This window comes from Peromyscus maniculatus, chromosome 21 (genome assembly GCF_049852395.1).
Source record: "Peromyscus maniculatus bairdii isolate BWxNUB_F1_BW_parent chromosome 21, HU_Pman_BW_mat_3.1, whole genome shotgun sequence".
Taxonomy (NCBI): Eukaryota; Metazoa; Chordata; class Mammalia; order Rodentia; family Cricetidae; genus Peromyscus; species Peromyscus maniculatus.
Window position 1 is genome coordinate 6,872,799 of NC_134872.1, and position 11,606 is coordinate 6,884,404.

Below are 11,606 nucleotides of genomic sequence, written 5' to 3' on the forward strand. Positions count from 1 at the left end.
AACCCCTCACTCGGGTTTAAGAAACGGTGCTGGAGACGTGGCCTAATAATGAGACGCCATTATCTTAACATGAGGTGGATGCATCATACACTTCAACAGTTCTAGTGCAGCCCTGGGCAAAAGAAACATCCTCTCAATACTACTCTGTTAAGTATAGTAATGAGAAAGGAGTTTTCCCTACATAATTGTCATGAGTGGATCAAGGTAGTCTCTGTGTTTAAAAGTGTGGGCAAGGTTGATTGAATGTTGATGACACCACCCAATACTTGTGAGCCTTAAAAGCACATGACACCAAGTATGATGTACAAGCCTGGAACCCCAGCACTTAAAAGCACAGGATACCAAGTATGATGTACAAGCCTGGAACCCCAGCACTTAAAAGCACAGGATACCAAGTGTGATGTACAAGCCTGGAACCCCAGCACTTAAAAGGCAGAAGGGGTGAAGAGTTTGAAACTGGTCCAAGTACATAGCAGCTCTGAGGCCAGCTCGGGCTAATTTGTAAGACGCTATTTAAAAAACAAAAAACTAGTGCTGAGCTGTAGCTGTTCCATCGACAAGGCCGTGGGTTCCCTCCCCAGAACCCCGTAAGGATGGGAGGGAGGCACATAATGCCTAAGTACAGGCGGAGAAGCTGAGTGAGGAAAACTACTCAGAAATTTTAAAAAGAAACATTAGTGAAGACTCTAGTCAACAGGATGCTGTGGATACTTCATTTCTCTCCGAAAGAGTGGAGCAGTGAAGCCAGCGTGGACAAGCACACAGATCTGAGTAGCAGAATGTAGGGGTGGATTAAATAGTCATGATGGAGGCCAGGGACAGAACTCATGGTGTCCTGACACCTAGATTGAGGGGAAGAACAAACCACAGTACTAAGAACAAAGGACTGACTTCTGTTCCCTTTAAAAGTAAGTTCCCGACCCTCACACGGGAGGGGTCTGATCACCTGTTTGACAAAAGCAGAGAAACCCAGGTCCTCTGCATGCCTTTCCCAAGGAGAGTTGGCAGGACTTTGGCGGGTGAGACCCAACTGAATCCTGCCCTGGCTGGTTCGCTCTGTGACTGTTTGTTCTTTCTCAGAGCATGCAGAGTATTGTTGAGTATGTATTTTGCTTGAAGGTTAAGTCTAGAATCTGTGGTAGAAGGAGCCAGCCCATCTTTAGGCTCAGGTAGAGGAAAGGCAGATATGTTATCAGTAATCTGACATCTAGTAATCTGGCGTCGAGCACAGTTCGACATACTTGAGCTAACATGAAGCAGCGTTCAGGGAAGCCATGAAGGAGTGAAATCGTTTGGTGTTTATTAAAGATGAGACTTCAGCTGAAGGACAGACCCCTTCCCTGAAGGGAAGTAGAAGGGAAGCTCACTGAGTCACGGTAAGATTTAAAATGCCGGCCGGGCGGTGGTGGCGCACGCCTTTAATCCCAGCACTCGGGAGGCAGAGCCAGGCGGATCTCTGTGAGTTCGAGGCCAGCCTGGTCTCCAAAGCGAGTTCCAGGAAAGGCGAGTTCCAGGAAAGGCGCAAAGCTACACAGAGAAACCCTGTCTCGAAAAGCCAAAAAAAAAAAAAAAAAAAAAAAAAAAAAGATTTAAAATGCCATCATCACTCTACTTTGAGAGGGAGTGTGATGAACTGGCAGTGGGTCCTTACAGTTTAGAAGCTGTAACCTGTAACAGTTGTGTTGCTATTGATAGCGTGGTTAAAGGAAGTTTAGAGTTGACCTGTCGTGTGCATACGGACACTGAGATGGCTCAGTAGCAAAGGGACCTGAATTAATTCCTAGAACCCACACGGTGGGAGGAGAGAACTGACTCCTACAATTTAAAGGTCCACTGACCTGCATGCATGAGTGGTGTGTGTTCCCCTCGCCGCCACCCACACACGTAAAAATGTAGTGAGTAAAGTTGTGCCCGTCAGAGAAGCACGGCATTTTGAAGTTAGTGTGTCCCCCATTGCAGGCATGGGGATGACCGTGACACTGTCACCAGCCTGTGGCTTCTGTTTTGCTTTTGCCATGAGCTTCCTCATGTACCCTTCTTCACCTGCCTGGGTGTGTGGCATGCTTTCGTTTGTGTGTTTGTTTGTTTTTGTTTTTGATGACACAGGGTTTCTCTGTGTAGCCCTGGCTGTCCTGGAACTTGCTTTGTAGACCAGGCTGGCTTGAGCCCACAGAGATCCAGCTGCCTCTGCTTCCCGAGTGCTGGGAGAAAAGGTGTGGCCTGCATTTTAAATGTACCATTGCCAGTGTCTGAGACTTGGCATAGCTCGACACACCCACTCCCGGTGGTTCAACTTGTAGGGAGTGACTCCTAGAGGGTCTGTACCTCAGGCAGATGTATTGGATAGTTGAGTTTTCCAGAGTCTAGTCGCCATTGTCTCCGTCCTCTGTGTTTGCCACTGTGGCAAACAGGTTTCGGCTACTGGTACTTAAAAGCAGTTCTCTGGCTGGCATCCTGGATCAAGGAGCGGTCTGCCTCCAGAGAACTTGAACTATTTAACATTAAAGTTGACACTTAGGGAAAAGCTAGTTTTTATGTCTGCATGGCCTCTCACCGGCTACATGCCTAAAAGCTCCTGCCATTCTCCAAAGAATGTTTTAACACTTAGCCTTAGGCTCAGGCTTGGGTAGGTGGGAAAGAGTTGTTTTCTTTGACTTTAAAAACAAAGGCACAGCTTGAGCTGATTTTTGCACTGTGTGTTTAACAATACCCTTGACTAGGCATCTAAGATATTAACCAGCTTCAGCAGATAATGCGTCTGACGGGGACACCCCCTGCTTATCTCATTAACAGGATGCCAAGCCATGAGGTGAGAACAAATAGCACGTTCAGGGAGGTCTAACTCAGGCCACCTTCTCTTTGCAGTGTCTGTGTGTGACCGGCAGTTCCTGATGTCACCAAACGCTTGCGTGTGCCCCAAGGACTGCCGAGGCAGGGGCTGGCTGTGTGCCAGCAGAGCAGTGACATTGGGGTGATACAGTGTAGGCTTGTACGTAGGAAGCAGTGTTCCTGGGGTGTTTGGCTTCTGAATCTTGTGCTTGAGGCACTGTGTGTCTTTGTAGGTGTGTGTAGTTAGGCTGCGATGCAGCTTCCTCACAGGTGCATGGAGCAGAGTGCATTAGCGTGCTTTCCTATCCATCCATTTTTAATGACCCAGAGAGGATTGTATGCAAGCACACACTATAAAATACCTTATGCTAATGGGTGTGCTGTGTTTTGTGTTTTTTTTTTTTTTCCATAATAAATGTGAGCACTCAGATAGAATCAGGTTCTTGACCAGTTCATGACCATTTAACCTAACTCCAGTTCATAATCAGTGGTGACTGGGGTACTTCTGACGTGCCCTCAGTGTTTTGGGAAGCCAGGTTAGCAGACAGACAAACTCTGCTGGCGGCGTTGTTTGCATTTCAGCCCTAGCTGAGCGCTCTTCTTGTTTGTGTTGAAGGATGGCTTCTCTGGGTGCGATGGGTCTTCTTACCTTTCTGCTCCATTCCTTCCTCCAGGCTGCCTGGTTAAGTAGGAAGGGATTACAGTCAGGTGTGTGTCTGTTCTATAACTTTGCAGATTAGAGTGGGTCTCGGCTGCAGTACCAGCTCTCCCAAACTTAGCTGATTGGGAAGACAGTCCTGGAAAAGACCACTTCTTAGATGTCTCAGTTCTGTTTTACACTTCTGCTCCTGTGATAAGAAAACTAATGAGAGGGTGGTTGGTTGGTTAGCAGTCTCACCCACGTGAAACAGAACTGTGGGGAGACGGCAAGAATAAAGTCATGGCTCCAAAGGAGGAGTGAGTCTGGCACGAGCAGCCGGTGAGTCCGGCACGAGCAGCCGAGACAGTGAACCGCAGTGGGGTGGGGGCCTCGGCTCAGCCACGGGGCTGCTGGCCCTCGGAGAGCAGTAACACCACTGACAGTCATTCTGAAAGTCCGTGTCTTTACAGGCAAGAAACTACATTCAGTCCCTAGCCCAGATGCCGAAGATGAACTTTGCAAATGTGTTTATTGGCGCCAACCCCCTGGGTGAGTTGATCGTGTTCGTTTTGTGACATAGATTGGGGATTTGAAGTTTTGTTCGTTAGGTGTCTTTTGGGTCTTAATAAATATGGCTGTTACTGTCTGTCTGTTTAAAGAAATCAGGCGTTGGGCTTGTGTAGATGGTGGTGGAAAGGAGAAGGCAGCGGAGAACAGAAAACAGGAGGAGATGTGGGGACGTGAGGTGGAAGGAAGGAGACCTGGAAGCCAGCCATGACCCTCACAGCTCCAGGACAGACTGCCGAAGTGCAGATGCATGCTTAGTGCCCAGCCCTGGGTCCCGTTGTCCCCGCTCTCACAGACGCTGTCCCTTTCCTCTTCTCTCTGCCTTTGTGGAGTTCATTTGCCATCTCAGACTTCGGGAGATGGCTCATTGCCTTGCTGCCCCTGTTACCTCTAGGATTCCCTGGCAAATGGAAGTGACAATGGTAGCTAAGAACGTTTTGCCAGGCCCTGGAAAGATAGCTCAGTGGTTAACAGCACTGGCTGTTCTTCCAGAGGATTCAGGTTCAATTCCCAGCACCCACAGGGCAGCTCACAACTGTAACTCCCATTCTAGGTGATCTGGCACCCTCACATAGATATACATGTACATAAAATAAAAAGATGTGTTTTGCCTTAGCTAAAACTCCAGTTATTATTCCTTAAAGATGGGGGCTAATACATGTTCAGATGGTTCCAGGACAGTTTGCTGGCTGAGGCTGTAGTTCCTTACTCTAGAACAGTGTCGCAGACAGTAGTAGACCCAGAAGGGCCAGACCACAGACTCCCTGCAGTAGGAAGGGAGTGAGCAGGTGGGGCAGCTCGTGTCCTGGCCGCCTTACATTCTTGCAGATGTTCCTGGAGGGCTGTTTTTAAAGCTTACTGCACTTCATTATCTGTGTGGGTCATATCTCTGTCTGTGGGGTCCAGAAGCCATGCAGCAGAGGTAGTTGTTGCCTTTGGAGAGCTGATGGCCATGGCAGTGGGTTCAGAAGCTGGGATATGCAGGTGCTGTTTCCCTTTCAAGAATTTCATCCATAGCCACGGTGCAGAAGAGTGTCTGTGGTGATCCTGTGGCAGGAGAGGTGCCACACTCACTGCGGCTGTGGCTGCTGTGGTCCTGTGGCAGGAGAGGTGCCACACTCACTGTGGCTGTGGCTGCTGTGGTCCTGTGGCAGGAGAGGTACCACACTCACTGTGGCTGCTGTGCCCCTGTGGCAGGAGAGGTGCTCGCACTCTTGGAGGAGTGAGTCCAGCCTAAGCTACGTCACTCGAGCCTCAAGTGTGCAGGATACTGAGGGGTTAGGTTGGTTTGTGGCCTCCCTGGCATGCTCTCACTAGGCCTTCTGTGGCGTTCTTGAGCTGCATCACTCAGGTAGGGGTCTGTGAGGTCTCCGTGATCTGTAAGCTATCTGGGATGTTAGGGGGATGCAGAGGGCGTCCACCCCAGCACCCCACATTTCAGATGCAGCAGTGCCCCGTCTGACTCTTATCTGCCTCAAAAGGATGTCTTCTGCTTTTGATTGAAGTCACACGTGTCCTGATGGGTGTCCCCATTTAAACACTGTAAAGAACTGGCTACCAGGAGTCAGTCCAGACTGCTGGGGAGCGAAATCTGGTGCTCAGCACAGCCTGCTCAGATCCACGCGTGCCTCACAGCCCATTGCCAAGTGCTGATGTCAGAGGGAACGTGCTGTGACGATCACTGGCCGGGCCGCACACCCCTGATACAAATGTTAACAGCCCTGTCCGTTGTTGGTCCCTGGCTTCGCTCACATCACCACTGCTCTCAAGACACAACTGAGTTCTTCGCTGCCCTTTGATCTTAGTGTCTATTCTGTCTGCCACCATCCTTGAGAAGTCTTTTTCTTGCTTCTGACCTGGTTCTCCTCTAAGTGCATTGGTCCTCAGGATGTGTGACTTTTTACCATAGGGTGGCAGGCACCCAGCCATTCGTGTTCAGTATAAAATCAGCAGATTTGTAGAACATGAAAAGAATATCTCTCCAGGCAGTTCACCTGGTGCTGCAGTGCTGGTGAAAATAGGGGCATTTGACCTGTTGCCTGATCCTCTGCTTCCTCCCCCAAGTGCTGGGATCACAGCTGCGCACCACCACGCCCCGTGTATGCACTGCTGGTTTTGGAATCAAAAGCCTTGTGACACTTGGCAAGCACTCTACAATCTACATCCCAGTCCCTCTTTAAAGTGTAGACTCTCCGGGCAGTGGTAGCACACACCTTTAATCCTAGCACTGGGGAGGTAGAGCCTGGCAGATCTCTGTGAGTTCGAGGCCAGCCTGGTCTACAGAGGGAGTTCCAGGACAGGCACCAAAGCTACACAGAGAAACTCTGTCTCAAAAAACCAAAAAAAAAAAAAAAAATTTAGAAAATAAAATAAAAAACAAAAAAATAAAGTGTAGACTCAAGAATCTAAGCCAACATATGCATGTTTCCTGTTTCCACTGTACACTCAAAGCCTGACTAGATTTCAAGCTGCAAGATCTGTGATGACTGTGATAAACAGAGGGACATCACCTCTCAGGAAGCTTTCCTCCTCCTCCTCCTCCTCCTCCTCCTCCTCCTCCTCCTCCTCCTCCTCCTCAGCACCATAGCCCTCCACGGGGGAGAGATCATCTGGGGCTGGAGGGACTGTGGGAGCCAGCGGACATGCACTATAGTGCACATAGGATTAAAAGGGAAGAACCTGTGGGCTTGGAGACTGTCTCCTTGATAACTGTTCAGGGTGGCGTTACCCAAGAGGACGTCCTCCTCAGACAGAAGTGGACAGCTCCGTTCCTCAGAGAGAAAAAGCAGTAATACTAAAACCATTATTGAAAGTAACTAATACTCACCAGGAGCCAAATACTCCCCCAGACTACTCACTTGGGGAGAGGGCATAGATAATTGAGATGCCAGCCACCTTTAGCTGCACTGGCAGTGGATCAGGTTGCCCCTCCAGTTCAGGTAAATCTAAAGAATGGAGGGAAGTGAGAGGGCGGTACATAAGAGCTTGAAGAAGGAGTGGAAGCCTGTAATGATGGCTGTCTGTATCCCAGTGCTCAGGAGCGTGAGTTCAAGATCATCCTGGACTACATAGCAAGTCTGAGGTCAACCTGGACTAGATGAGAGGGTTTCAGGAAAGCTAGAGAGAGCGAGCCCCATAAATGTGTCATGACTTGAACAAATGAGTTGTTGGAGACAGCTTTGATACAGCTGGAGACATTTTACCACAAACTAGGTTTGGAGTTAATGACAATGTTCTGGTCATGTAGGATAGTATCTTTGTACTGAAATATTTGGGATATAAAGTGTCATCTCAATAATCTTAAAACAGTTCAGGAGAAACACAGAAATATGTGAAAAATATGTCAGATATTGACTGATGCCCCTGCATGGGGCATGGGTTCCCCTGCTGGGTTTTTTTGTTTGTTTGTTGTTGTTGTTTTTGTTTGGTTGGTTGGTTTTTCGAGACAGGGTTTCTCTGTGTAGCTTTGCGCCTTTTCCTGGAACTTACTTGGTAGCCCAGGCTGGCCTCGAACTCACAGAGATCCGTCTGGCTCTGCCTCCCGAGTGCTGGGATTAAACGTGTGCGCCACCACTGCCCGGCTGCCCCTGCTGTTTTAATGGCTATTTCTGTATTTCAAATTTTCACAGGGGAAGTCTTAAGGATCAGATACCTTTGTTGAGTATCTTTTCTTCTGTGATCCTCTGGGAAGCCCTCAATCTGCTAATTGTTTGACGTTCAATTTATTCATTGTATATGTCATATAAGTTGTATAGTATAGGAAGAGGGCAAAAAAAAATCAAACAACCTGCCTCATAGATGCCATTGGCTCCATTTCAGTGTTTGATTCAGTAGTCGCTGTGGTGTTGACACTGCAGAAAAGCTTGGTCGAAGCCTGGCTTTGGGGAGTATATGTTGTTCTGTTCATTTGAAGTTTTTTTTTGGGGGGGGCGGGGGGGTGAGACAGGGTCTCACTTTGGCTGTCCTGGAACTCGTTATGTAGACCAGGTTGGCCTCGAACTCACAGAGATCCACCTGCCTCTACCTCCCAAGTGCTGGGATTAAAGGCATGCACCACCACCACCCAGCCCGAGTTTTTTGTTTGTTTTTTGTTCTTAATTTTTCTTTTATTAGTTTGTTTTGTTTTGTTTTGTTTTGTTTATTGGTCTGGGTTTGAAACCCAAGACCTCAAGAACGATCAGGGAAGTACTTTATACCTGCCCGGCCCAGTAATGTTCTTAAAATGTACCAGCTGCGTTCATACATGGACACACAGGAAAGGGATTGCACACAGGAGCACACACCTGAAAGGACTTTTTGTTGGGATATGAAAGGAGCTTGCATGGTGATGGCACTAATGTCCTGTTTTCCTCTTGTGTGACAGCTGTGGACCTGCTGGAAAAGATGCTTGTTTTGGACTCAGATAAGAGGATCACAGCAGCCCAAGCCCTTGCACACGCCTACTTTGCTCAGTACCATGACCCTGATGATGAGCCTGTGGCTGACCCCTATGACCAGTCCTTTGAAAGCAGGGACCTCCTTATAGATGAGTGGAAAAGTAAGTCCAGAGGCGGAGCTAGAATGGGCTCAAGAGCTTGGTTTCAGTTTATTCTTGGTTTGTTTGTTTTTTGAGCCAGGGCTTTTTTCTGTGTAGACCAGGCTGGCCTCAAACTCAAAGATCCACCTGCCTCTGCCTCCCAAGTGCTGAAAGGTGTGTGCCAGCATGCCAGACTTATTGGACCTAAGGCCTCACACATATACACAAGTGTTCTACCACTGAACCACATGCCCAGCCCAAGAACTTATTTTTAAACCTCTTTTCTGGGTGATTCTCACTAATCAAAAGCCTTGGGAAAAAGAAGAGCTCATCGATGGCAACCTAGTACTGTACCCCTGTGGTCCCAGCACTCAGGAAGTAGGTTACAAGGTTAAGGCCGTTCACAGTTCCAGAGGTAGTTTGAGGCCAGCCTGGGCTACATGAGAGCCTGTCTCCGTAAAACCCTGTTACTGCCCACTCACTAAAGTCGCAGCCGGGGTCTGTGCACACTCCTGCACAGTGGGTGGACAGGGTAGTTCTCTTCACATGAACCTAGCTGCAGGTCATGAGCAAGGCAGATATGAGGGAGCGTCTACCATAGACAGCAGTCTCAATTATCACACCTCCCCCTTCCTTCCCTGCCGTAGGCCTGACGTACGATGAAGTCATCAGCTTTGTGCCACCGCCCCTTGACCAAGAAGAAATGGAGTCCTGAACACCTGGTTTCTGTTCTGTCGGTCCCACTTCACTGTGAGGGGAAGGCCTTTTCATGGGAACTCTCCAAATATCATTCAAGTGCCTCTTGTTGAAAGATTCCTTCATGGTGGAAGGGGGTGCATGTATACGCATAGAGTTTGTGTGTGTCTGTCTTTCTATCTGTCTTGTCTGTCGGTCTGTCTGTCTTTGTGATAGCAGTGACTTCGTGAGTCGTGAATGCTCCGTGGCAGCCTCTGCCTGCTTTCTCAGAGTCTGGGCAAGCAGATGGGAACTGCTATCTTGTTAGGGATGTATTAAATGCAAAGTAAGAAATATTAAAATATCCCTGTTCCCAGTTACACTTTGGCCATGTCCGTCCCCCCGCCATGCAGACAGCGAAGAGGACCGACCAGCTCCCGGGCTCTAGCCTGTGATTGGCTTACTTACTAAGGTGGTCCTCAGAGCCTGACAGGGGTGTTCAAAGCTGTCAGTCTGTTCGTGCCTTAAAAGGAAAAGGACGCTTAGATAGTTACAGAACCGCAGCTGCTGACGTTCTGAGCCAGGCGAGGGCGCGGGGCTGTTGGTGGCCAGTGGTGAGCTGGGAGAAACAAGGCAGCCTTCAGGGAGGCTGTGTGTGTGTGTCTGTCTGTCTGTCTGTCTGTCCGTCTGTCTGTCCGTCTGTCCGTCCGTCCATCCACCTGCCCACCCTCCCTCCCTCCCTCCCTCTCCCAGGAGCGAGTGGTGTCTATGCTTACCCTTCACCTCAGTGCAGAGGTCTCCAGTGCCAGGCGCAGGTTGCCGCCATCACCCGCTTCCTGTGTGCTCTTCACATCTAGCAGAGTGCAGGTGTTTGCATGCTGCGCTCTTGGAGCTGCAGAGCCCCATGTCTGTCCTCGGGAAGCCCAGGCCGGCATGTGAAGACTTCTGGCAGTTCCAGTCCATGTTTCCTCAGCTGATGCCGTGGGCACGCCACTGCCCCCTCACTCCATCGCTACTTTGTGTTGAAAACAACTGATCCTCCAGGTGCTGTGGTGCAAGGAGACGCCAGGACAGACAGGGCGCCTGAACTCTTGCCATCTGTCACCAATTCAGGGGGAATGAGGCCTCTCCTGAGAGTGTCCCCAGCTCTGGAAATCATGTTCTCACTCGTGATAACCAGCTAAGAAACGCTGAACCGCAGTGAGGACCAAAGGCTTGTGAGGCCGGGACTCCTTTCGCTGTCTTTCTCAGAGTTGTTAAGAACAAAACCAGGGAGTCAGCGGCGCCTCTCCTCAGAAGGGTCCTCCCAGCAGCTAGACACGGACTGATTCTCGGTCTTGGTGTTGATTTGGGGAGAAACAATTTTGTCTTGGAATTTTATATGTTGTAGGAATCCTTAGAGAATGTGATTCCTTCTGATGGGGAGAAAGGGCAAATTATTTTAATGTTTTGTATTTTCACCTTTATAAAGATGAAATCCTCAGGGGTGAAGAACTGTTTGCATAATTTTCTGAATTTTGGGCACTTTGTGCTATATGAGGACCCATATATTTAAGCCTTTTGTGTAATAAGAAAATGTAAAGCCAATTCCAGTGTTGGCCGTGACAGGTCTTGTATTTAGGTCAAGGTGGCTCCATTCTCTATCAGTGCAGGGACGCATGCTCCAGGCAGGCAGGGTAGGACCCCTGATCACCCGGAGCCCAGAAGGAAGCAGACTGGCCAGGCTTTACCACCTCGGTATGCAGTTCAGCTCCTCACCAACCCAGCAAGATGCATTCTAGTGGTCATGTCTGGTTATGAAGGCAAGTGTGATTTCCGACAGGATTCTGCTCGGATTACTTTATTGAAGATGTCTTTGCACATGTGACCATGCTGTGTTAAGAAGCCATGCTCCAGGGCCCGGACTCACTGGAGCTGGCCAGAGAGCTCCTGGCATCCATAGCCAAATGCTGCCATCTCCCAGTTTCTCTACCGGAAGACAAGGGAACGAGGGAACTGCTGTTTGGTTTGTGTTCATGAACTTGGCTGTAGTTCCATATGCCATAGGATGTCAGACAATACCACTGGTTAAAATAAAGCCTATTTTTCAAATTCAGTTGGTTCCTCTTCATTATGGTGGTTTCAGCATGGCCTGGCATACATTTCTGACAGATCCTTTATAAAGCTATTTAGTAGTTGACGTGTGTGTGTGTGTGTGTGTGTGTGTGTGTGTGTGTGTGTGTGTGTTAGAGTCAGATCTTTGCTGTAAGTGAGGTAACACACAGAGTAGAACAGCATGATTAGAATGGCCTGGGCTGGGTCAACAAACACTTGTACAGCCTTCAAAGAATGGTTTTCACATCTTCAGATGATTGAAAGGGTCAAAATGTTTTTTTGTAG

The 11,606-nt window shown here is 48.9% G+C and overlaps 1 protein-coding gene across 2 annotated transcripts in view; it reads left to right on the forward strand.

The window, feature by feature from the left end:
- Mapk14 (mitogen-activated protein kinase 14) overlaps positions 1–11,322 on the forward strand; it is a 63,696-nt gene extending 52,374 nt beyond the window's left edge. Inside the window, exons 9-12 of one of the 2 annotated variants that reach the window (XM_006983104.4) lie at positions 2,730–2,809; positions 3,940–4,018; positions 8,400–8,573; positions 9,200–11,322. In XM_006983104.4, coding sequence (XP_006983166.1) covers positions 2,730–2,809; positions 3,940–4,018; positions 8,400–8,573; positions 9,200–9,267 — 401 coding nt within the window. In that variant the 3' untranslated portion in view covers positions 9,268–11,322. The remainder of the gene's footprint in view (positions 1–2,729; positions 2,810–3,939; positions 4,019–8,399; positions 8,574–9,199) is intronic. The other variant, XM_006983103.4, reaches the window with a different exon arrangement.
- Positions 11,323–11,606: the final 284 nt, after the last annotated feature.